The 24,372-nt window shown below is 35.3% G+C and overlaps 2 protein-coding genes across 2 annotated transcripts; both read left to right on the plus strand.

Moving 5' to 3' along the window:
- Window positions 1–730: 730 nt before the first annotated feature.
- LOC135681987 (cytoplasmic dynein 1 intermediate chain 2) lies at window positions 731–23,785 on the plus strand. The gene is made up of 17 exons (XM_065196677.2): window positions 731–1,018; window positions 4,236–4,353; window positions 6,175–6,250; window positions 6,556–6,619; window positions 7,096–7,156; window positions 16,772–16,879; window positions 17,357–17,519; window positions 18,906–19,005; window positions 19,363–19,488; window positions 19,943–20,089; window positions 20,412–20,525; window positions 20,637–20,770; window positions 21,160–21,238; window positions 21,616–21,681; window positions 22,008–22,148; window positions 22,820–22,945; window positions 23,525–23,785. Exons 1-17 carry the CDS (start codon window positions 938–940, stop codon window positions 23,672–23,674), a joined length of 1,854 nt encoding a protein of 617 aa, XP_065052749.2. The 5' UTR covers window positions 731–937; the 3' UTR covers window positions 23,675–23,785.
- Window positions 7,163–16,765, plus strand: LOC135681989 (nociceptin receptor). Its single transcript, XM_065196679.2, has one exon. The coding sequence runs from the start codon at window positions 10,356–10,358 to the stop codon at window positions 11,427–11,429; it is 1,074 nt and encodes a 357-aa protein (XP_065052751.2). The 5' UTR covers window positions 7,163–10,355; the 3' UTR covers window positions 11,430–16,765.
- Window positions 23,786–24,372: the final 587 nt, after the last annotated feature.

The following is a 24,372-nucleotide window of genomic DNA, read 5'->3' on the forward strand; positions in this document are numbered from 1 at the left end:
GGCTAAGCAGTTCCGACGGGGGACTGTAGCCCCCCTGCCCCCTTTGGCGCTACCACTGACAAAAAACTTTAGAGGATTTTAGAGAGTTAGTAGCAGCTTATCAATTTTTACATTGCACGATATTGTGTTTTTATTGCTGATTACCTTCAGTATAAACTTGTGTTTATTCCAGATGTATTCGAAAGATCGTTGTTAACAAAAATCAAAATATATTTAAATATGTGGTAAAAAGACCGATCTAGGTTTGAGCTAAAAAAATTGAGGAATCTGATTCAAGCTGGAAAAGGACACGTTTTAGAATTATAAAAAAATTTACGAAAAGAAGGGACATGACCTTCCCTTAGGCATCGGGAGCCCTTAGAAATTTTCATTGTGCCTGACATTTTTAAGCATGAAATCAAAGCTTAAATTGACTGAAGATTATTTGTTTTCTCCAAATTATGCAATTTATTTTCTTCTATTCTTGGTCTTATGCATTAGGGGCTCAAGAAAATTTTTTAGCTTGATTTTATCTGTAATTTTTCTTCTCCTTTTCTTCATGTATTGATTTGTTTGTGGTAATGTTTGGTAATTTTCTTATACTTGACATTATTTATGTCTCTATTATAACAGTCATTTGAGAATAAAAGTAAGAGAAGAACAATAATATGGATGGGTTACTAGAAAGAAAAAGTTTTTCGACCAAGGAGTTCTTGTTACCTTGTATTACGAAGTGCATCTAAGCACTCCTGGGAAGGAGCATTAGGTTGGGCTATTTCTTCAGTCAAGTTAGGCCTGTGTAGCAGGCAGGCAAAGCAGAAGCAGTTTGCTACCATATACAATGCTTAACTGTTGTAAATACATACGAAAACATAGAATTAATTTGTAAGTAACTGGAAAATTATCTGTTCTTGCGACTGAAGTTTACCCTTGCGATAGCTATATACAATTGAACAATATGGCGGACAGAAAGGCAGAGCTCGAAAGAAAGAGAAGGAAGCTGGAGGAGATGAAAAAGGCACGAGAAGAAAAGAAAAAAGTATGCTAGTGTAACCTTAATTAACAGAAGTAAAGAAAAGAGCTTTTTTGTCTATAATACAATTCACCCTTTTACATCATATTATCAAACTTTCTTAGATTATAAAGTTTAGAGCCATACAAAAATTCAATTCAAGTTCTTTTAAATCCAATTCAGTTACTAAAAGCATACCAGAAACGTTTCACTGCTACTTAAAAGAAAACAGATAACAAAGATACAAGCTAAAAATGTAAGGATAACAGCAATTATTATGTTGCTAAACTGTTGGACATACGAAAAGAACTCAAGAGCCATCTAGGTGCATAGGTACTGTTTACAGTGGCAGAACCAGCCATTTGGTTACATGGTAGGCAGACTGGAAACTTTGTTGTGCGCCTGGATATATTGCCAGCACACTCAATAGTTAAATCTATGCACTTTTGCATATTGGTCGTGCAAAGTTCCTATTGTCAAAATTGTTCTTTCCGAGAAGTGGAGGGGACATGTCCCCCCAGCTTCCCTCCCCCTCATGGCCCCAGTATTGCATCTACAATATCAATTTCATACCTGGTTTTTGTAAACTGCCAGGAATGCTTTTCAACAAATCTAATTTCAGCTGGAAAATAGTCAGTAGCTTTTGAAAATGAATAAAAGCTTACTGGGAAAGTTGTTTTCAAAAGTAGATAATCTTATTTTCTATGAGCATCTAAAAAATACAAGATATACAATAAAAAAAACAAGAGAACAACAAAGTTTACACCTCCAGGCTGATCATTCCTTAAAGAAATGGGCTGCACTACAATATCTGTGAAGTGCCTGTAGAGTTGACAAGCTATGAACAAATTAGTTTGGTAGAGAAAATTGTCGAGAACAGGCAGGTTTAAAGGAATTCTGAGGGTGAATGAAAATTATTACCAGGCTTATAAAGAAGCCATGTTTTTCAACTTTAAAGAAGCTGAAATACCAACTCTAAGTAAATGGAAGAATTTCAGTGATGGTCTTAGGGTGCATTGAGCCTATCTTGTTCTCTGATAATCATTAAATGACAGGTTTAACAGTTTTTGATCACTAATCAAAATACTTGGCTTGCTCAATAATAAAGACAGTTTGGATGTATTCATTTTATGACTTAAAAGAAACGATGACAGTTATATGTTTCAATTTAGTTTTTTCAATTCCTATCTGCCGAGATAATGAGCATTAATCAGAATTCAAGAAGCATTCCTAAAGTAAAATGTTAAGTGGCTCATGCATGGTGCAAACATTGAAACATTTGGAGAGAGGTTTTTTTCTGCTAAAATAATCTTCTCTGTAAAAAGTTTTCATCAGAAAAAAGCTAAGCAGTTTTCTTTTAAACATAATGTTTTTCATCCTTCTTCCTTTCATCCTCAAAAAGTGAAATTTTATTGTCATTTTATATGAATACTTAGAAATTTTTCATGGAATTATTTTCAAGCAGTGCTTCAATGTTTGACTGAATTATTTACTAAAAACAGCAAAACAATCATTAAATTTTTATTCAACTGAAGTCTGTATAATGGTGAATGCATTTTCCTGCCAGATATTTTCAGTTCCAAGCCCTAATTATGCTTTCAAACTTGGGGAGCATTAGGCCCTAGGTGACTGGTGCAGCCATTTTGGTATGCCATTTCCATACTTTTGTGACCATTAGTATTAACAGAACAAAACTATATGGTTAAAAAATAACTGTTTAAAATGAGAAATTGTCGCCAGCTTTTTTGACATAGGATTGGACAGTGAAACAAGTTTCCTCCAGTTTTCAACTTGATCAGTTTTGTATTTTGTCTAAATTCAATTAGGAAACGTTGGGGGAGTGGTATTTTTTGAAATATATTCTTTGTGGTATGATTATGATTTTGAAGCCACAGGCCTTGCTCTAAGTAAAATGAAGGTGCTCCATAAAAAGAGCCCCTTAGAAACTCTAGGCGCTCTATTTCGCACCTCTAAGTAAATTTCCTTGAGAGCATCCTTCGAGAGCTTTAGGAGATCGAGAGCTTCATATCAAAAGCTTCGGAAGAATGTTAAATATAAAATTCAACGGTGATACCAGAAAGCACCATAATATGAAATAATAAAACATGCAACAAACACTATGTTAATATAAATATAGAAATATAATAGAACATAGTCGCAAAGTTGTTCAGATTTTTCTAGATATGTAAGTTGCCATCATTCGATGAGCTTTTATTAGTGTCAGTATCACTACTGTTATGTTCAGCTTCACATATTGCTTCATCAAAACGCATGGCTTTAAATCGAACATTTAACTTTGTTTCCTTTTTTCATGTTATCTATTCTATAAGAAACGCTACTGGCAAAAGCAAATGAAAAGCAATGCGATAATTTGGACGGAAATGTGATCGCTGATTTGCACAGGCGATTTTAAGTTATTAAGAAAAACAGAAAATAATATATACTTCAATAGAAGATTAACGCTTGCTCGAAAGTCAAATAAATCTGCCGGAGAATACGCTTGATGGCCTGTGTCCTTGATGGTTATTAGAGGGTTATTAGATTGAAAATGATATCGAAAACCCAACGTTGAATTTGCTGAATTTTTTCTCAAGGGGTAATCTTACGCAAATCATAATTTTGCGGTCTGTTGGGAAGATTGTTTATGCTTGATCAAGTTGATTCAACAAATTCCAAAAATTTATTTTGCTCCGTGTTAATATTGGTTTTTAGGTTTTGAGGGGCTCTATAAATCGCTCTCCAAGGCTTTTTTTGGGTGCGCTCTAGGCGCGCGCGCTCGATCGAGCGCCTTTCCGGGCAAGGCCTGAAGCCACCTTTGCAACCAAAAGATCGATTTGGGTATTTCCTATGGGTAAAATAGGCATTCTTTGTTGGTAAAAAGTCATTTTCTAAAAGTATGAGTGTGAAAAAATTCTCTCATTCCCCCCAACTCACAGCGGAGTGGCTATATGATTTGTCAAGGGTTTAGTGTCATGGTTGTCCCACTTTGAAAGAGTTAACCCTTTTATCAGTTTTAAGAACACAATTTATGTGGATTTTTTTGTATTCTTAATCTACTCTACAAATAAAGTCAGTAGTCATAATAGATTGATTATGATTTTGAATAAATCACTGTAAGTAGATAAGAGATGAGGAATTGCATACAGTGTAAGTCCTACTTAATTTGTCTTCTTTTAGAATAATGTGCTCACAATGAAGAAAGCCCTATTTTGTTACCTATGCTTGATTTTATTTTGTTGCTCAGGCAGAAAAGGCAGCTGCCAGTGCTGGTGTACAGAAAGCATCCTTACCTGGCCCTATTGCATCACAATCTGATATTGATAAACTGTTGGAGGATATTGATTTGCCTTCGTCTAGCACAGGTATGATATAAGTATGATCTTTTTAAGTGTTAGTATGAATGTATGATCATGAATGATATAAACAAACAATGAATGAATGAATGAATGAATGAATGAATGAATGAATGAATGAATCAACGAATGAATCAATGAATGAAATATGATAATGATTAAATGACCTTTTAAACAAATACATTCATAAGAAACTACTTTGAAGTGAGAAAATTTGAGCTTGTTTTTTCTTCATTTTCTCATAGTTACTCAAGAAGTGACTTAATTGAGCTAATGGAGGCCTCTTGTTTTTTTTCTGTTTCCAATCCAGATAGAATTCTCACGTGAGTGGGCCAGCAGCGCTCACAGGCATAAAAATTTATTCTCAGGAATTTCTGCTGGCACATTTCTGAATCAATTTTTATTTACCTTTATTGTATTACAGTCATGCTTTCTTTAAACATCTTTTTTGGTATTGAAATTGAACAAATAGAATATATAAGGTGTTAGCAGCAAGCCTTTATTACCAAAATGACAGAAGGTCCTTACTCTAAAGGCACCATTTGATTCTCAAAAGCAAATTTGATGTTTTTCTTCTTTCCTCCATTTTCTCTTGATAGAAGAGATCACTCACAATTATTTTATCGCTTTCTTCTCACAGCATTATATTTTGACTTAAAGCCCATTCATGCATAACAGGCTGAGGAAAGCACAGCCTTTCAAGTTAAAGTCTTCAAGTTGTTGAATCTGGTAGTAATCAATTTCTGACGTATTTGAGCAAAATTTAATCAGAGAAATTCACCAAAAACAAAAATTTTCGACAATTTGCGACAACACAAACAAAAGCATGATAAAGTTAAAGCTTATTAGATACTATATTGAATAAAACATTTCAACGAAATTTATGGGGAATAAAAACTTTAATGGCTCTTTTTCATATCTTTGAAATGAGAAGAACCCAGTGTAATGTCGAAATTCTTGCAATCTCTGCCAAAGAAGTAAAAGCAATATCCTAAATTTCACAAACCTGAAAAAAGTTGAATGTTGTTAAGAGAACTGCTTCATTTAAAGTGAAGCGTTTGAGATATCAGAAAGCGGTTTTACTGAAGATGTCTTTATTTGATAAAAGCGATAGGGCTACTTGACAACCCAAAACAACTCGTACAGATAAAAACTGGATTATTACATTTTTTATGTATATACTATAATGCTAGTAGCATTCATTATGTCATTTGTTCATTATGTCATTCATTCATTATGTCATTCATTATGTTTTATGTGTAGTTCATGATCAGGGGCGGCCACTTGGTCAAATATTGGGGGGGCAAGCCTATTGTTTTAATAAGATGACATCACATTTCCCATTGTTTTCGAACAAAATACCATTGTCCTCTAAATTATTGGGGGGCCGTTGCCCCCCCTCACCCCCCCAAGTGTCCGCCACTGTTCATGATGATATTTATATGGTATCTGCTTTTGACAAACGTAGTTGGTGTAACAATACCGAGCATAACAGGGGGTTCTCATTTTATCAGTATCTGACTATAAATAGCACCCTATTTCTTTGCAGACACATTTTTACTCGGCTTTGCGCTCGCAGGCAAAAAATATTTTTAATGAGCCCTGAGAGACAGTCCACCACAAAGTTAATAGAGTTTGATCCCCCAAAAAGTATTTATTATCATAAGCTTTAACATTTGCTTCTATAGAGTGACATGAAAAAGAGGCATTGGCTATTCCAGCACAATCCTTTTAGACACATCTTTGTTTTTGTTAGTCAATGATTTAAGTATTTGTTTTTTCTCTCTGATGATATCTAATTGTGCTCAATAATATAATTTTTTTCTTCAGTGGTTGCAAGCCCGCAAATTGCAAGCCAGGATAGTCAATCAATATCATCTGAAGACAGCAAGCCAACATCACCTGCGTAAGCCCTTCTAATATAATTATTTATCCAACTTGGTATACTTGTTTTTTGTTTTTTAAGAATTAAGCAGGTATGCAATGCATATACAAAGCATTTTAACAATGATGCAGTTTTAGGTGAGGCAGCTGATGTGACACTCCTTATTTCATTGATTTGTTGTAGCTAGTTGTGCAGATTCATTTTATCAGAATCAAAGCATGAAATGATTCCATAGCCTTCCCTGTAGTGTATGTCAACATGATATTTTACATACTTTAATTCGTTTTTTTTATAAATACATTGAATTTCATATTCTTTTTGTATAGCCCACAAAGGCCTGTGCCAAAGCTCTCTGTTGCTCATCTCAACAGTATAAATGTCCCTCCAAAGGTAACACTGTCTTGAAAAATGTTAATGTTATTAAAGATTTTCTATTTTGAATACCATTGTTCAATTTCACCTCCATTTAATTGCTCTAATACTGACGTCGTTTCTGTACAGATTTTTCCAAGATGTGGATTCAATTTTTTTTTCTATGATGAATTGCCTTTTAAACAGGATCAATACTTTTTTCATGGCAAACCATAAGATTTGATAAAATAAAGCTATTTTTTACACATTTGTATAGGTTTTTCGTTTAGTTTATTCAAGCAAGTCTATTTTTTATTCATGTATTCTCCTTACTGTATAAACCAAAAATTTGCATTAAGACTCTCTTCTTTTCTTAATGAACTTCTTTTTGACATGTCAACCTGAGATGAGCCTGTTTTTACTAGGTTGTTAAGTTTTTGATTTTGCAAACTTTTTCTTGAAATATATTCTTGTTCTTTTGTCCCTATGTTTACTACTTCCTTTGTATACGTTAGGAAATGGTGTCCTACACTAAAGAAACACAGACTATTGAAGTACAGCCTGTGGAACCTGAAGGTAAGGTTCTCGATTGTTGAATGGTTACAGTGCTATTTCGTGCCCTTTTTCTTAAGATTACACAAACATAGGTCTAGTTAAGGCAAGACAATAAATCGTAATATTTGTCTCCAAGCTGGTGCTCCACTTAGGAGCTTGGCGAAGTGCTTCCTTTACAGTTTTCTTTTTCTGCTCAAATTTTTCTTAAAAGGTTTCATTTTGATTTTCTTTGTTTTTCTTTGTTTATATCAATTTGCTAAGGCATTACTAAAAAATAAGAACTACAGACAAAAGCCTATCAATGCTAAATGTAGTAAGATATTTTGATATCGTAATCTTGGCACCACTATATCAACAGCCGTAGCTCAGTCGGTGAAGCGCTCCACTCAGAAATGAGTACTTTGAAGCTCGACTCCTCTTTCCTCCTGAGCCAACCTTAAGCGCTAGCAAGGGTATCTGACTTTCAAATGCTCAACTGTTTTATCATGTTTCTCTCAGCAAGCTCTTTAAGGAAACATGGACGAAAAATTAAAAAATATCCCTGGGCCTATTAGCATTGCCAGTGTCGCCAAAAATATGTTTTTTCCTTTTAAACCCCCAATTTTGTAATTTTAACTTCACTAATGCAGATTTGCTACCGTTTCGTCTCTCTGTGAAAAGCAACTTAATGATAAATTATGCTCATGATTGATGCGCGCCTTGTCCTTGATTTATCAATATCATTTTTATCTGGATATGTGTGCAGGAATAATTTTTTTTGAAAATTAAAGCAAATTTGAACACAAGAAGAAAACGTATAAATGCAGCTGAGCTTAAAATTGTGTTTTCCCATTCTGTTATTTACAGTTTATATCTATCAACGGTAAACCACATAGAAAAACATCTTTTGATCGCCTTTATGCCGATAGCAAACACTTGCAATGAAATGCTACTTAACTATCGCGAGTGTTGTCCCAGGTGACACCGTGTTTCCAATTGGATTACGAAATTCCACGCCATTATCCTATCTTAAATGCTGAACTCGTTCTATCAGATTTCAAGCACTCGTTTTAATGCTAACAAAGCGCAGAACCTAAGCTGTAGAAAAAGTGCTTTGTTTGTTTTTCATTTTGTGCTTTCGGTTTGCTGGAAATTCAATAACTGGAAGCCAAAGATTTAATATCTGTGAATTTAATGCTTAATGAATCAAGATCTGAGAAGTTGCTTTTCAAGTTTTAAAGTGCTTCAATTTGTATTCATGCAGATATATTAGTGCAGATTTATGCCCAAAAATATGATGAAGTTGTAATTTGATTTATTTGCCAATTAGATTACTTGAAGGATTCTAACCTGCAAAATTTTGATGTTTGCAGAATTAATTTTTCCATTGCAATTGCCATACCGCCTTCCGTTATCAAGTTGAATACGGCCAAGGAGAGATAAAATGATAACTATCAAAAATTTGTCCTTATCAGACTTTCGGAAATTTGGCCCAATCAGACTTTGTAAAATTAGACTTTTTCTTTACGTCGTCTTAAGCCCTGTTTACTTTACGTCGTGTTTTAACCAATTAGATTAAACCCAGATGAAATTATTTGTAGTAGAAGGGCTGCCGACATTGGTTGATTAAATCGCCATAGTTTTTGTGGCGGTGGGAGGCTGGCTAAGATTTTTATGTACACTTAGATGAAATTTACTTACAAATTTTAGCTTTTCTTTTTAGCTAAGAATGTACATATGGCGATCTTCTAAATATTCTTTGATCTTGATTTCTAAATGCCTCAAGGCAACAAAAGTCTACCAGCGATTAGAGTTGATTTTGATTTGACAACGAAAAAGTACTTTTTTCAGCAAGGGACAGGAAGTTATTGCCATTCGAAAAGGTTTTGTTGTCTATAACGTTTTCTGCCGATATGAAGCATGGTATGTAGGACACATATAGAGGCCAGTGTATAGAATCAAACAGCCTTTACCTGAGAGCAACAGGTTAAAAGCGGCTCTAAAGAGGGAACAGCCGCGATTACTTTATAAATTGGTAATTCCCAAAAAAATCTGATTCGGCTATAGACCCATTCTATAAAGTTGTTAAACATTCTTAGTTTCCATCCCTAAAGCTGTTTAAGAGTTGCTTGAAAATCTTTAACTCTAGGCCTTAGACAGGTGAATTGCACATTTTATTGAATAACGAGATTACATTAGTGGATTTTTAGCGTCACTTGAACTGTTTCTAGAATTCAATCACCACTGTCACGTCACACAACAGATCTGACAATGAAGAAGGATTTCTTGTGTTCATCTGTTTCGCTTAAAGAAAGGAGGACTTATCCCACTTTCTTGTTTGCGTTACTCTTAAGCTCTTGTGTAGTGTCAATGCAGCTGGGCTGAACCCGATGGCTGATTTCTGGTAGTTTCAACAGGGCTTTTTGTACAGGAGAAGTGATAAATAACATTATTTTGTTAGTTGACAATGCGAGTTTTCCTTGCAGTTTATCTATGGATTAGGGGATGCCTTTAGTGCTTCCGAGGCAACTGCCGACTTTAATGTACACAAGGTCGGTCGCTCTTTATACTCAACAACTCTGTTATTGCATTTGTCGCAATTGACATGAAATAATGTGACGAAGTTACAAAAGCGAGTTGCACGGAAGTTGCAAGAGCTGGCTGTAGTTGGTTCGTAATTCGCAGAGCCTGGATCTATCGGCATTGCTCAGACAAAAGCTCTTGGAAGCACCAAAGGACAATATTTCAAGATACCAGTCTTTGATGATATATTTCAAAGCAAATGCTATTATGCTGGTCAATAGAAGTTGAACAACTTTTTTCCGTTGCTGTACCCTATTTAGCGAAGATGTTTATTCCTAGAACCTGTTTGAATTAAGGGTGGCAAGAATGCATTAGCATTGACGGTGTTTCTGTGGCAGCGTGAAGCTTATTCAAGAATTTATACTGATTGATTTTCACTAAGTACGCATGCAGACGAATTCATATTATATTAAACTTGATCATAGCGGCAGCAGCTGAACAAACTTTTCTATTGAGATTAATTACTTTCGGCGAGTTTCTATTATATGATATCTAGCAACCATGTTGGAAACTTGCTTTTGTTTTATTCATTTATATCCATCCAATGATGATGAAAGAAAGACTCATTGAAAACAAAGTACGAGGTACTGCCTATTTCGTCATATGCCTTCAGGTTGCCACCAGAATATCAGCTGGTTTGATGTCCTCGGTGTAAATTATGTTCCTTAACACGACACGTATCAATGGCACTCTGGCTGCAGAAGAAATTCTAAACTCCTGCCCTGCAAAATCGCTCAATTGTGGCAAAGTTCCGTTTTACTATGAATTCGAGAACTTATCGTTTTGGAATGTGGTTGCTGTTGCAACATTCAACTTCATCGCCTCTCCGTTCACCTTCTTTTTCAACTTTCTTACGCTGTATACAGTTTATCGAAGAAGGAAGTTGCGCTCAATGTCAAACTTGATTCTATGCAACCTAGCAGCAACCGACATGATGACAGGAATTCTTACGCAGCCCTTTTTTGGGACACTTATGCTAAATTCAGCTTATTGCAGGAAGTTCTGTTTTGTGAACACATTTACTATATTTATAGGGAACTGGCTGTCATCAGTTTCTGTTGCAAGCTTATTTCTTATTACTTTGGATCGACATGTGTCAATATTCCATCCATTTTACTACGTGAAAATAAAAGAAAGTCACATCAAACTTATTGTTGTGATCGGGATCATTTGGCTTGCGAATCTTGCCATGGTTCTTGGCAGTTTTGCTACCCCTGACTTAGTTTTAACATCCATCGTCAGCAGCACGGTTGCTTTAGGGATATTCTTTTGGAGTCTCTATGTAAATATAAGAACGGCGTTTGTGGTAAAGAAAATACGGAAGGAAATAGAGTCGCAGACTGCAAATAGACGGAAAGAAAATGGCGATAGCAGTCGATCTGAGATGACGTCACGTGTCACTCGCGTTGCCTTCACGATCCTAGGATCAATGTTTGTTTGCTACATGCCCTTTGTCATTTTTACTGTGGTGGAAACTCTTGTTGAATTGCCATTCAATGCCTGGATCTGGATTTCTACCCTTGTTTTCTTGAACTCTCTCATTAACCCTCTTGTTTATTGTTTTCAAATGAAGGAAATTAGAGAGGAAATCAAAGTTGTCGTTAACAGAGTATTTTGTTGCCGAACAATCATTATAATTCGCGATAGATTGACATCCGTGGCTGGGCGCTCAGTTCTTCAACCTAATCCCCAACAGACAATCACTGACGCAAACTTTGTGCAGAGAAAATAACGCTCAGTAGATTCTTTTACCACAGACTGAACTTAGCATATAGTTATTACTCCCATTTTCTCTGTATTTCATTCCTTTTGCAACGTTCCTTTTTTGGTCGTAAAACTTACTCATAGCTTTTTACGTTTGTTTCTCAGTTTTTCAGTTAGTTACATAGTTTCGTGCACATTCAGGCCGCTACCAATCTTACGTTAAATGTCCTCAAATCTTCAGGTTTTATATAAGTAGCGATGAGATAACTATTTAAGTTAAATGACCCCAATTATTACCAAAGTTGTGGGTTTAAGCAAGGGAACGTTTTAGCAACAAGGTGCGGTTGTTTATGATTATGTCATTGCTCCCTTGATTTTCAAATCATCAAAATTAAAGTTTCACCTATTTTTCTCATTTACCCCCACTCATGTAAAGCCCTCTTTAACAGGCACCCCCTCATGTTTATCTGTAGTTCAGAATTAGTTTAGTTTTCATTAATTCTTTTCCTTTTGGCCTTTACTTAAGATTCATATGTGCATGCACAACATGACAACAAAAACTTGTTTTGAATTCTTGTTAAAATATAAATACAGTAAAGAATTGGCTTGTTTGTCCGGGCATTTTTTTGGAATACTCTTCTCGTTGAAATTTCAAACTCGTAATACCCTTTTATCTACTACGTTTGGCACTGGGCAAACCTTTTCTCAAAAACATAATTAGATTAGCTGTTACTTCTGACAAAAGTTTTTTAGGTTTGATGGCCTCTCTATTTCTTTACAGTATTACATGTTTGATGAATTTTAAAGAAAACTTCAGAATGAACATAAATGCTTTTGCAAACAGGCCCATATGGTTAGATGTTGCAAAAGACTGATTCTGCCTTTTTGCTTGGGTGAATAGGATATCTTTGCCCAAGTCTTGTATACTCAATAGACTCAATAGTCTTGCAAAATTGATGTAGTCTTTACCTATACGTATAGATATATTTATGCTAAGAGGAAAATAGACATTTACGTTTTGAAGTAGAAAATCGTGTTGATGTTTAAACTAGAAAATAGTGAGTTTTCAATGTACTGAAATCAATCTCCTAATCAAAAGCATCCTTATTGACCATTGAGAGCACAAAGTATCTCTTGATCTAGGAATATTTAGGAATATTAAAGGAAAGTTTTAATATATGACTTATTAATAAGTTATTAAGATATTTATGGAATAATTAGAAAAATGCACATTTCTCCTGGTGTCCAAGCTTTGAGTTTTTTAGTGTTAGAAGCGAGCGATGTTTTTTCTGCCAACCTTTCTGAAGCCGTCATGAAGCAAGCAGAGAAATAATGTGGGAAATGGAATCATGAAAGGAGACCACAACCCCAAAACTGGAACTTATTATTGTTGTGGTTATTAAAGCAATGAACCTTTCACAGTTAGCGCTGCTCGCAGCTTTTCCTCGATTGTTCCATCTCAGTTGCAAAGCATATTCATTTTCAATTTCATTCTGCCGCCCGTAAAGCAAAAACCTCTCTGGAGAACCGATTGTACGAAGAAACCTGTGTCCCGCACATGCCGAAACTCGTAAAAAATTCACTTCAGCAAGCTACTGTTAGATGGGCCACAGGAACCATTTTCTACAATCGTTGCGCCCAAATATACGAAGCCCAAGGACAAGATTTGGAGCAAATCCTCTTATAGAAAATGAGAGTTTGTGGTTGTCCGTGTAAGAAACGTTAGCCGTTGCTTCTGGTTTATTCAAATATTTGAAGGGATCTTTGATTTCAGGATATTCAAAAAAAATTACAGTATGACTGTTCATTTTCAGATGCCGCATTGCGCAACCGGCCTTTTTCCTTCTCAACCGGTTCTCCATTGTCACTGCAAACATGCCAGATATTTAGAGCAAATATAAACTCGCTGGAATCGTACCGGATACAGAGACAAATAAACCTAGCAAATATCACAGTCTGTATGATTGTGTTCCGCATTGATCGCTTGTTCTACTGCAGTTTAGGAACCTGCTGTAGGCTGGCTTTAAGCTATCATTTTAAACAGAATGCAATATAAATAAGGAAGCAAAGCTGGTGTTTTAATTAACAGAATCTTGGCTATTGTGATTTGTTTCTCCGTTAAGTCTATCTTAGCTGTTTCAGTTATTTAGATGCTTTAAAGCAACCCAAAATATTGATTTTTCATGCTCATTGCATTTTGCACATCTCCACAACAGCTGCATTGTTTTTTGCCTGAACCCATGAAAACAGAAGCTCGCAGGCTATAGGTACATCCAATATATAATCTATTGCAATTAGCATAGATTTAAATAAGCAAAATATTTCATCCACAAGTGGCTGATAAATCCATCTTTGTATAATTTGTGCCATAATATCAAATTCGTAATTTGAGATTAACATCATACTTCCCTCTAGGGTGTTGTATTGAATAAGGGTAACATTTGAGCCTCAGAAAAAACGTTAATAGATAAATGGGAAAATGGCCAAATTTGAAAGGCACAACGATGAAACTTTATAAGAATGCTAGTGCCGCAGCTTGAAAATTATCTTTCTGTGTTTATTCAGATTTGAAGGTACCAAGTATTTTTTTAAATACTAATTTTTAAATAAAGCCTAATTTTTAAAAATTTCACAAACTCAGAACTTTGATTGATATTTTTAAGGGCTCTGTATATTTACTAGCCAAAGCTAATGCCTTCTGTACAAAAATGACAGATTCAAGGACTTTGGTATTATAAAGTAGGAACCCTCTCCTGCCTTCCTAAACAATTTGTTGGTTTTCCGTCCAACAGAAATTCGAACAGAAAAGTTGATTTCTCAGAAAAATAGTCAACCATTATGAAATAAATTGTTGCTCGGTTATCAATAATACTACCTAGCATGACAAAAAGTATGCTGAAATTGTGTGCTGCTAACGATAGGTCATTCCGTCCAACAGATTTCATAGGGATCCAAACATTTGTGTTTTTGGCGGGAAATTCTCAAATCCGTAAAACGCCACACGCATTTATTTACAAAATTTTATAATAAAGTTGGTCTTTTTGCATATTTCTGAAAATATTTCTAATGGCTCCGACTATTAAGCAATTGAAGAATTGAGATTACTATCGAAAATTTCTTAGAAGAATGTGTTTGAAACAATTCCTGTTGGACAAATTTATTATTCTCAAATCAATACCTTCAAATATTGGTACGTGTCTTTCCCTTGCTACATTGCCGTCAATTTGCAACAGTTCATTTTATTTCATTTTTATCTAAGTCGGTAGCCCAATCAGTCCACGGACTGCTTTTGGGGGCCGTATCAAAACTTGATAATATTAAAAGAATTTCTTTAATTTTCATCTATATTTAAATTTATACTTGTTTCTTCACGCTTTTCCTTGTTTTTTGGTCAAATTTCATAAATTCTGAAAATGTGTTTTACGACGTCATAATTTTGCAACATTTTATCATTTCTTGGGATATTTGAAAGCTGGTCGTTTATATAATTTTAATTTCGTAATCAATATGTAAAATGGCGCTCCGGTGGTATTTTATTGAAGGCGCATCCAGGCGATTTGATTCTTTGAGGGGAAAGAAATGAATCAATCAGTGGTACCCCCTTCTATCAAACAATGTGTTTCATCAAGCACCCATGCCCCCCCCCCTCTCGAGCCTGTTATTGTTGCTGATATCACTGAGTATTGTACCTGGTTAATCGTTTTATGGTTTCCAAGAGAATTCCATTGTTGAATCTATTGTCAAATGTTGTCTCAGGCTTTTGCAGATTATTTTTCTTGCAGGCAGATTATTTTTCTTGCATTTTTGGAGAAAGATATATCAAGTAGGGGCTAGGCCTGTTCTTCCACCACGCACTGACGTGATTTATCTTGAGATTAGTTTTTATGAATATTTGAAAACAAGGAAGAAATTAAACGACTGCTCCCCTCCACACATACAACTCCCGTTATTGCCAGATGAAAAGCTCTTACAAAACAAAATGAATGTATTTGGTACATAGTTTGACTTCGTTAGTGTGTCGAACATAATCTGTATTTTGGCACCGGTATCCAGAACTTCTGTCTTGTTAAAATGGCTTCAATTTTTATTTCTCAAGCTCTACACTTATCATTTCCTCATTTTGTCGCACGAATTAATCATCCACGTAGCTGCCGTCAGCTAGAACATGAAGATTCAACATTATCCTTCAAGTTAATTTGCCCTTTCGTGAAAGTTTAAGCCGGATAAAGAAAAATATCCTTTCCGGCATTTGGTCAAATTTTAAGGACGCGTCGGAAAATTGAGAAAGCGAGGCGTTTCTTTCTTATTTGAATTTGTTCAACCACTTAAAGATAGCCAATTTCAATAATGTTTTTAGGTTTGACTATGAATTATTGAATAATTAAATTCCCGAGATGAAGAAGAGGAAACCAATGTAGTTTTTAAAGTTTTCAGTGTGCCGAATGGCGTTCATCGCCAAGTTGCTGATTATTATCTCATCGAAAGTGTGCTTCATTTTGAAATAACAGTCAATTTTAGCCCAGTTGTATGTTCATTTGTCTCGGTTATAAAGGCACTCTGGCTGTGCATCGAGATTTAATCGTCTCAGCAGTTTTCTTTATTTTCTTTGTGTTCGTTGCCGCACCTGAAATGAGTCCAGAATATTTAATCTTGCTTCTTCAATGTCACATGCGTTTCCTTATTCAGACCTGGTTTTTTGTCGTTTACGTTATCCTTCGGTTAATCTCCAAAGACCTCATACTGTTTGCGGCATAAGCAATTTGCCAGGAGCTAAACAGAAGAGAAATTGCAAATTTGTTCTTTATCGTGAAAGTTTCGTTAGAGATAATTCTCTTCTAAATGTTTTAGTTGTTTAGCAATTAATGATGCATTGTGCTTTGATTATCAAAGTGCGTCAAGGCAGAAGTTTAGTTTAAAAAAGTCGAAGCTCTGCTGACTGCTGCAAATTTGCCGTCAAATTGTTACAGTCAAACAGTACTACCCATAGCTAGAGTTTTGATTTAGTGAATGAATTAAAATGGAACGTTTTTAATTGTTTGGTAAAAACTGGTTGGAACAAAATTTATTATTTCTTCTTTCACTAGCCTGGCGGTCGGAAAAACAGTTTACTTAAATTGTTGCTTGGCCGCGCTTCGTTGTGAGGGCATTTTAAACAGAAAAAGTTTTCAGAAAGAATCCCATTGAAACTGTTACCTCTTTTATTTGTAAATAAAATGGGAACGATGGGCAAGTGCGTAGTTGCTACGCAAATTCCATGGAGCAAAGAAATAGTGAGCTGATCGCATAGTGAAATGTTTCCCCATGATCGCATAATGAATTCATAAGCCTTTATCAGAATTATTGGTTGATGTAGTCATCTAATTCTTGTAGATGATCGGGAAAGTCTAGAACTTCAAAAGAGAGAGGCAGAAAAACAAGAGGCCATCAAGCAGGAAAAAGAAGAGGAGAAAAAAAGATTAGAGGAAAAGAAGGAAGAAGGTAAATCAACACACCATTTTTAAGTTTATCCATTTGTAAGCGAATGTAGCTTCATTTTTATTTGGCTGACCCGCCCCGGTCAAAAAAACATAAATAATTTCACTTAGGAGTTCGCTGATATTTCTGGTGATGAAAAATTAATTGCCTTCTAAAATACGTGTTATTGACAGACACTTTAGCAACAGTCAGTTGCCTCAGAATTAGGCGGAATCATATGCATACGTATCTAGGTTCCAGGAACTTTGAATGGTCGAATCGCAGTGCCCTCTATGACGTAAAAATCAAGTAAAACTGTTTTTGCGTTTACTTTAGTGTTCAATATTCGAATAAGATTAGTATTTTTACACTATAAGTGAATTCACAATGTATTGATACATAACCAACGAAACCATTTTGCTACGTTGCCATCACACACAAGCAAAATCTTATCGCATTTCTTTATTTCTGAATAAGCACGGTCGAATGTTTGCTCCGTAGTTTCCAAAGTGCTGGAGCTAAGCGAAGAGCAGAGATCGCATATTCTTAGTTCGCAAGACTTTTCCCAGTTTTTTGACAAAGCAACACGTCTGGTTGAGAAGGCAATATGTGAGAATATGGACATTTGCTTTGATTACGGCGGAAGCGCGGAAGATGCTGAAGGGTAAGGAAATTGACATTTTGACTTTTGCTTCCACCACAATGTCACAGAAAATGTACTGCATTAGTCAGAATCCTATCCGCAAACAAAATTAAATTTATAACAACAGGATTTAGTAAATCCTATTCTTTCCTATATGATCTTTTTATTATTTTTGCAAAGTTCATTTTAAAAGAGCAGATGCTTGTTAAGAATTGGAATTTTAGTAGCATATATCACAATGCTGGAACAGGTATACTGCCAAAATGGTTCAGTTCATTTTTGAACTGCAACGCATTGAAAAGTATTGATTCGCATTGAAATGTCTCTATAATAATTGGCAGTTTTGCTTTTAGATGAATTTCTCTGTAGCGTTTTACGTTTCGGTAATTGATCGTCTTGAGATTTTCACTGTTAGCTTATGACGTCATATGCTAATGAGTAACTTCAATATTTTGATTGCCTTGATAATATCAGATTTAATTGTCAAAGTTTAGGCAATCCAGGATTAAAAACTGAGTTGCATATCAGTTAAAGTGTAGAGGAATTCCGCAAGTGGTCGCAAAATTAATTCCGCACCATTAAGGTTATTCATAAGTTTAAGTTGACCTAGCGTCACTAACGATTCCTTGATGACGCTTAGTCTTCTCTTCTTCATCTTCTGTCTGTGGTTAGCATATCGATGAATATCTCAACCATCCGTTTAAAAGGAGCTAAATTTGATATGAAAAGCGAAACAAATGTAATTCCCAGGCTGTAGTTTTGAGGCTGTGAGGTTTTTTTACCTCCATAATTTCCACTGCTAAAAGTTCATGATATGTTCATATACGGGGTATCATTAGCGTAAGACATCAACCCGCAAAGCATTTTGCATGATTTCGTGGTTTCTGCATCATTGCACAGTAATCAGCGAATCTAAGGTTTTTGTTGCCAATAATCGAGCTGTGTGCCTCATCTTCATCGAAGCTGTTCTTCTGCTCCGGATGATCATTTCGAACATTTCAAAGTGACATTTACTTGTAAACATGTTAACAGTGAACATAGATAAGTGAACTTAGGGAACAATCTTTTTTCAAAATGTTATAATTCTCGTCACAGTTTGGCTGGCCTTTTCTGAATTCTGAATATAAGGAATCCTGAATATATATTTCTGTCTACCTGTGACTTCAGAATGTTTCCTTTTCAGAATTTTCACGAATGTATGAAGATTAAAACAATAAAGTATTTTAGTCTGTTGTTGATTATCAACAGCTATATTTAGGTTGTTTTTAGCTGCACTTCTTCAACTAGTTAGTGTCATAGTACCAGATACAGGATGTAGTCAGCCTGACAACACAAACAGAATTCTTTTGTGTTTATTTTAATAACCTGACTCACTCACTTCGATACGAGCTTGGGATTGATTTTCAGCGATGCAGAAGCCGCTGCAAGATTGTCATTAAACAGAAAGTTTTATGACGAGCGATGGTCGAAGCACAGATGCGTCACCTGCATGGATTGGTCTTCTCAGGTGACTGTTTTACTTCTTGAGTACAGGCCAATGACGCCTCGAAATGTTCCTGTTATGTATCCTTTGCTCACTTGCACTGTTTCATGAATAACTGTCCGCAATTGAATGTTCCAAACATTTGGAAACTCTAACTGTTCTGCTGGCAATCTAACAATTTTTACTTATGCACCTAAACCTTCTCCTCCAAGCGTGTCAACTGGGGGAGTAAGCCTGCCATTTCTACCTCAGTATTGTCAACCGTTTCGCAGTGCTTGGAGCCAGCATGTCAGTCTAGGCTGGATAGACATTAACAGTCCAGTGTCTGCTATTAAATGATGTTTTATACTGTTTTAACGTGGTAAGATTGTTTTGTTTTAGTATCCCGAGCTACTTGTTTCTTCCTATAATGAAAACGAGTCTGCTCCTCAAGATCCGGATGGCGTTGCTCTGGTCTGGAATATGAAATACAATAAAACCTCTCCAGAATACGTTTTCCACAATCAGGTAAAAAAATAATTTTGTATTTTAATTTTTGTAAAATTTCATAATGATACAAAGAAACTAAAGGAAGAGCGTGCAACTGTAAACCATATAAAAACAATGTTGCTTAGACTCTGTTGATTGACAAAAAGAATCAAGGGAAGAAACAATTTTTCGATTCTAGCCTCATGTAATTAGATTTTTTATTTTTATATGATTATTGCTATTTTGTTTTAATTGACAAATCATTTCTTAATTTGGTCCAAATTTACGTTTTTCTTGTTGAAGAGTGTCATATCATTCAAATCTGCAGACACGACGAGTTTGTGATTTATTGATTTTAATTCCTTTTCTACTTTTGAACGTTGACTGATTTTCCTTGACAAAAGCTCGTCTGCAATATCTAATTCGGTTGCTTCCTGTACCGCTTTAAACATGATGGTAAATTGAATTCTCCAAGGGCTGCATTCTTTTTTAGTCCGCTGTGATGTCCGTTTGTTTTGCCAATTTCCACCCTAATTTAATCATTGGTGGCACATATTCCGGACAAATTGTATTATGGGATAACCGAAGCAGAAAGAAAACGCCTGTTCAAAAGACGCCATTGTCTTCAACTGCTCATACGGTGATGACCAACTCTTTTTCAATTCCTTTACATTAAGTAAATAAATCACCTTTAGTAAAAGACTTCTGAATCCAATTTCTGATAATTTCAATATGATCCCGTGAAATCCGATAAATAACCTCTTCAGCGCTAAATCTTGATTTATAGTATATTCCTCTTAATAGCCTGCATATTCTGGGAAAATTCATTCTAACAACAGCGATATTTCAAATTAAATTCGTATTAAGTTTTTTATGAGATAAAAACAAATTGTTATAATATCCCTTTTCATTTAAGTTTGCCATATAGTTGATATCTAAAATCTGGAAATGCTTCTTTGTAGCATCCTGTGTATAGCATCGATGTCGTTGGCACACAGAATGCCCACAATCTCATCACTGCATCAACAGATGGCCGCATGTGTTCTTGGAGTCTTGACATGCTTGCCCAGCCACAGGTTACTATTATTGCCAATTTTTAAACATTTGAATCGTAGGCAAGGTGTATTTAACTTGCCGTTTAAGATAATTTTTCCCTATCTTGCCTTGAACTGTAAGTATTTTTCCAGGAAACAATGGATTTACAACACAAACAATCCAAAGCCGTTTCAGTAACAAGCATGTCGTTTTTATCTGGAGATGTTAATAATTTTGTTGTTGGCAGTGAAGATGGTTCTGTATATACTGGCCATCGACACGGAAGGTGTGTTTAATCTATTAGACTAATTCTTTACTTCACTGATTTGAAAATTTCTCCAAATCGAGTGTCTTGTCCTCCTAAATCTCAGTCGGGCATACTTTTCATATTTACTTTTATATACCTGTATACATTGTTCTTTTCGCTATTGTCTTTCACCACATATTTACATATTGTGTTTTTTTTCGAATGATGTTTCTTGTAACAACCGAATTTAAGGGGAATCTTATAATGAAACTCATTGACAATGATCTTACAGATATCCCCCACTCGATTTTCTTCAAAGGTAGACTTGCAGGTTTCCCTCAATCCTTGTAATTGTTGTATGCTATTGCCAAATGTGTTATAAAATAATTCTGTTCTTCTAATGCTGACCTCATTTTGTATATCTGCAGCAAGGCTGGCATCATCGATCAGTTTGATGGTCACAATGGGCCGGTCACCGGTATTAGTTATAATTGTGTTCCAGGCCAGGTATGTTAGAGCACAAGTGTTGTTAGTTATAATTGTGTTCCAGGCCAGGTGTGTTGGAGCAGAAATTTTTATTAGTTAAAATTGTGTTCCAGGCCAGATGTGTTAGAGCACAAATTTGCTTTAATTTGGAATTGATTTTTTATTTCTTTTCTGTTGCACTTTTCCGGCCATCTTGAATAGAATGCATAAAGTTTTGAAGTTTCATCTCATCGCACTTTGGACCCAGAAAAACATTTGCTAGGAAGCTTTTACTACGCGTTTAGTTTCAAAAAGTTATAAAATTAACTAGCGGTATTGTTGTTCATGAAAGAGAAATGTCTTAGTATTTTATCATCGATTAAGAGTTTTTTTCAATTAATTTCCTTTTTTCAATGTAGATCGATTTCTCACACCTGATTCTGACTAGTTCCTTTGACTGGACCATCAAACTATGGAGTAACAAGGTACTTGCAGCACCGGAATTTTCAGATTGGTAAACCAGACGCGTGCTAGCTATCATATGGAAATTGTAATATGGCAATCATATAAGTAATTCCAACCCGTAAACTTTCTAACTTTATGTAGGGAAAGATATTTTGTGAAAGGGTATTAAAGTGAACAAGTATATGTGTCACTGCATTCAGTAGCTTAATGTATGCTATATGAAATAGCCTAATGTATGCAATATGAAATCTTAACGTCTCAATAAGCATTGCTTTACTTTATGTCTTTGAGTAGTACCCCAAATTGACATCGTGTGACATTTAAAGAACAAAAATTCAATTTGCAGAGCACAAAGTTGCTTTACTCATTTGAGGACAATGGTGACTATATATACGATGTGCAATGGTCGCCAATCCACCCAGCTGTATTTGCCGCGGTTGATGGCATGGGGAGACTTGATCTCTGGAACCTTAACAAGGATACCGAAGTATGATTCGAATTAGTCAATTCTTTTTAGTTATTGTTGTCTCTTGGAAACTTGTTTTTCTGTTGGCTAGGTCGATCATTTATGCATTACAGGGACCATTTTTTAAATAGGCTGATTTTGGTTTACATATACCCTTTTTCTTGTCTGATGGATTATTTTACTGAAGTTTTTATAAAATTGTATTAGACGTGTAGTGATCGGAAATCATGTTGCGCACTTAAACACATTCAAGGAATAAGATGATTCACTGCAATGCTCTAGCTAGAAGTTTAAAGGAAGTTGAAAGTAATCCAGATATTTGATTAAGCCCTTGCGTTTAGAAAACATTTTGTTTCCACATCTGTTGTTTTCTCCATTATTAATCGGTTGGAGGATCCTCAGCGTCATTATAGTGAAGAATTCTACATCCAATAAAATCATATTGCAGCTAATTAATTTCCAGTAAACATTTCCTCTTCGCCATGTTGCCCAAAATTCTTTACTTATTGTTATAAAGTTATCTTATTTTAGATAGTTAAAACAATTAATTGATTGACCTGAAAACAATGTTTAAGCAAGTATTGCTATGGGCTCTGTTGCCAGGATATGTATCTGAATTTCATGATGTCATCTGCTCCAATCTACCTCCGATTCGTTTGTCCAAACTATTTCTCATGTCCTTCTTTATTAAGGTTCCCACATGCAGTGTAACAATTGAGCCGCTGTCCGCTATCAATCGAGTGAGATGGGCAGCCTCCGGACATCAAATAGCTGTCGGCGATGACGATGGCCATACTTACATTTATGACGTCGGAGAGGTAATTTCACTTACTTATGCATTTATATAGTGGTACTATCTCGCCTATAAAATGCAAATGTCTAAAAAGTATATACCTTATTGATATTTCGTTTTTCTTGTTGAAGTGTATTAGCTTATGTGATAAGCAAATTAAGAAGATAATTTTATTGTCGAATACTTCTCTCTGACATCTTTCGAACTGTATTTCTTTGTTTTCAACTTTCTAAATGCTGAAACTTTGTACCCTTCAAGTTACCGGATATTTTTGTTGCCTTATTGATAATTTGTTGCCTTATAGGGTCTAAGTTTGTATTTTTAACTTTGTGTTTGCAAATATCTCATATTAGCGATTTATATTCTTGTGCTTGGCTTCAAAATAGAATGGTCTTTGAAGAACCAAGCGACGCCTAGTCTTGAAATAATTTATTTGTCAAAATATTTGACTAGGAGGGAGGGGGTTGCAAGCTGCTTAATGTAAAAGTATAGTTACCTATTTGTGCATTCTGTGTGTGCCAAGTATACATAAAAATCTAAAAGAAAGTATAAAATTATTTGTTTCTGTCGAATGCTGTCAAACCCAATTTGATTATTTTTCTAGCAACTTGCTGTGCCACGCCCAGATGAATGGAGTCGATTTGTAAACACTTTGCAAGAACTGCAAGCCAATCAAGCGAATCTGTCTTCGGTTGAACTCGGTGATTTCAAGGCCTTATCTCCGTCAAGCTATATTTCTCCAGTTAGAATGTGACACCATAGATGTTTTCTGTATTCAAATGGAAATTCCAAGAAAGACCTGCTATAGTAGTAATAACGTATCTAAACTAGTTTTGTTTCTATTTATTTGAAATTTTTAGAAATAGCTAGTCTGCTGATTCTTTGTACGTTTATTCTTACTGGTCAAAGTCGTTCGAAGTTTTTCCCTTAGAATAATAATAATAATAAAAGAAATATTTATACAGGGTAAAACCTTTTCAGTGCCAAAGGAACTGTTATCAATAAGGGCCCTGTAACGTAATGCTAGATAGAAAAATGGTTCTTACCTGTGTGTTAATCCTGGCGTATTCAGTAAATTGATGCAAATTTGCGATTCAGCAATACACATTGATGAGCCGCAGCAAACAGGAAATGTTGTTATAGATTGCTATGCTCCTTGCTTTGTAAGAAGAGGCTCGAAGGAGGCACGCCTTGCCACATGGGTTCTCAGGGATGTTGTTTCGAGTCATTTTTCGACACGCTGATAAAAGTTATTTTTCCTTGTTGATTTTTAAAGTTTGAATCATAAAGGTGAAGGCCACTGACCATTGTAAGAAGCCTTGAGAACATTCTGACAAATGAGTAAAAAAGAGCTAAAACATCATTGTGATCTGACCTATAAGAAAGAAATCATGGCTGTTGAAACATTTCGTTCTGTTGTGAAACTTGCTTTTTTGACGTTTAATGATACTT

This window comes from Rhopilema esculentum, chromosome 16 (genome assembly GCF_057945365.1).
Source record: "Rhopilema esculentum isolate cy_ngs chromosome 16, ASM5794536v1, whole genome shotgun sequence".
In the NCBI taxonomy this organism is placed as follows: domain Eukaryota; kingdom Metazoa; phylum Cnidaria; class Scyphozoa; order Rhizostomeae; family Rhizostomatidae; genus Rhopilema; species Rhopilema esculentum.

Coding starts and splice junctions, on each gene's coding strand:
- LOC135681987 (XM_065196677.2), top strand. CDS start 938: ATGGCGGACAGAAAGGCAGAGCTCGAAAGAAAGAGAAGGAAGCTGGAG. Junction 4,354..6,174: donor TTTGCCTTCGTCTAGCACAG/GTATGATATAAG, acceptor TTTTTTCTTCAG/TGGTTGCAAGCCCGCAAATT. Junction 19,489..19,942: donor AATACGTTTTCCACAATCAG/GTAAAAAAATAA, acceptor ATTCTTTTTTAG/TCCGCTGTGATGTCCGTTTG.
- LOC135681989 (XM_065196679.2), top strand. CDS start 10,356: ATGTTCCTTAACACGACACGTATCAATGGCACTCTGGCTGCAGAAGAA.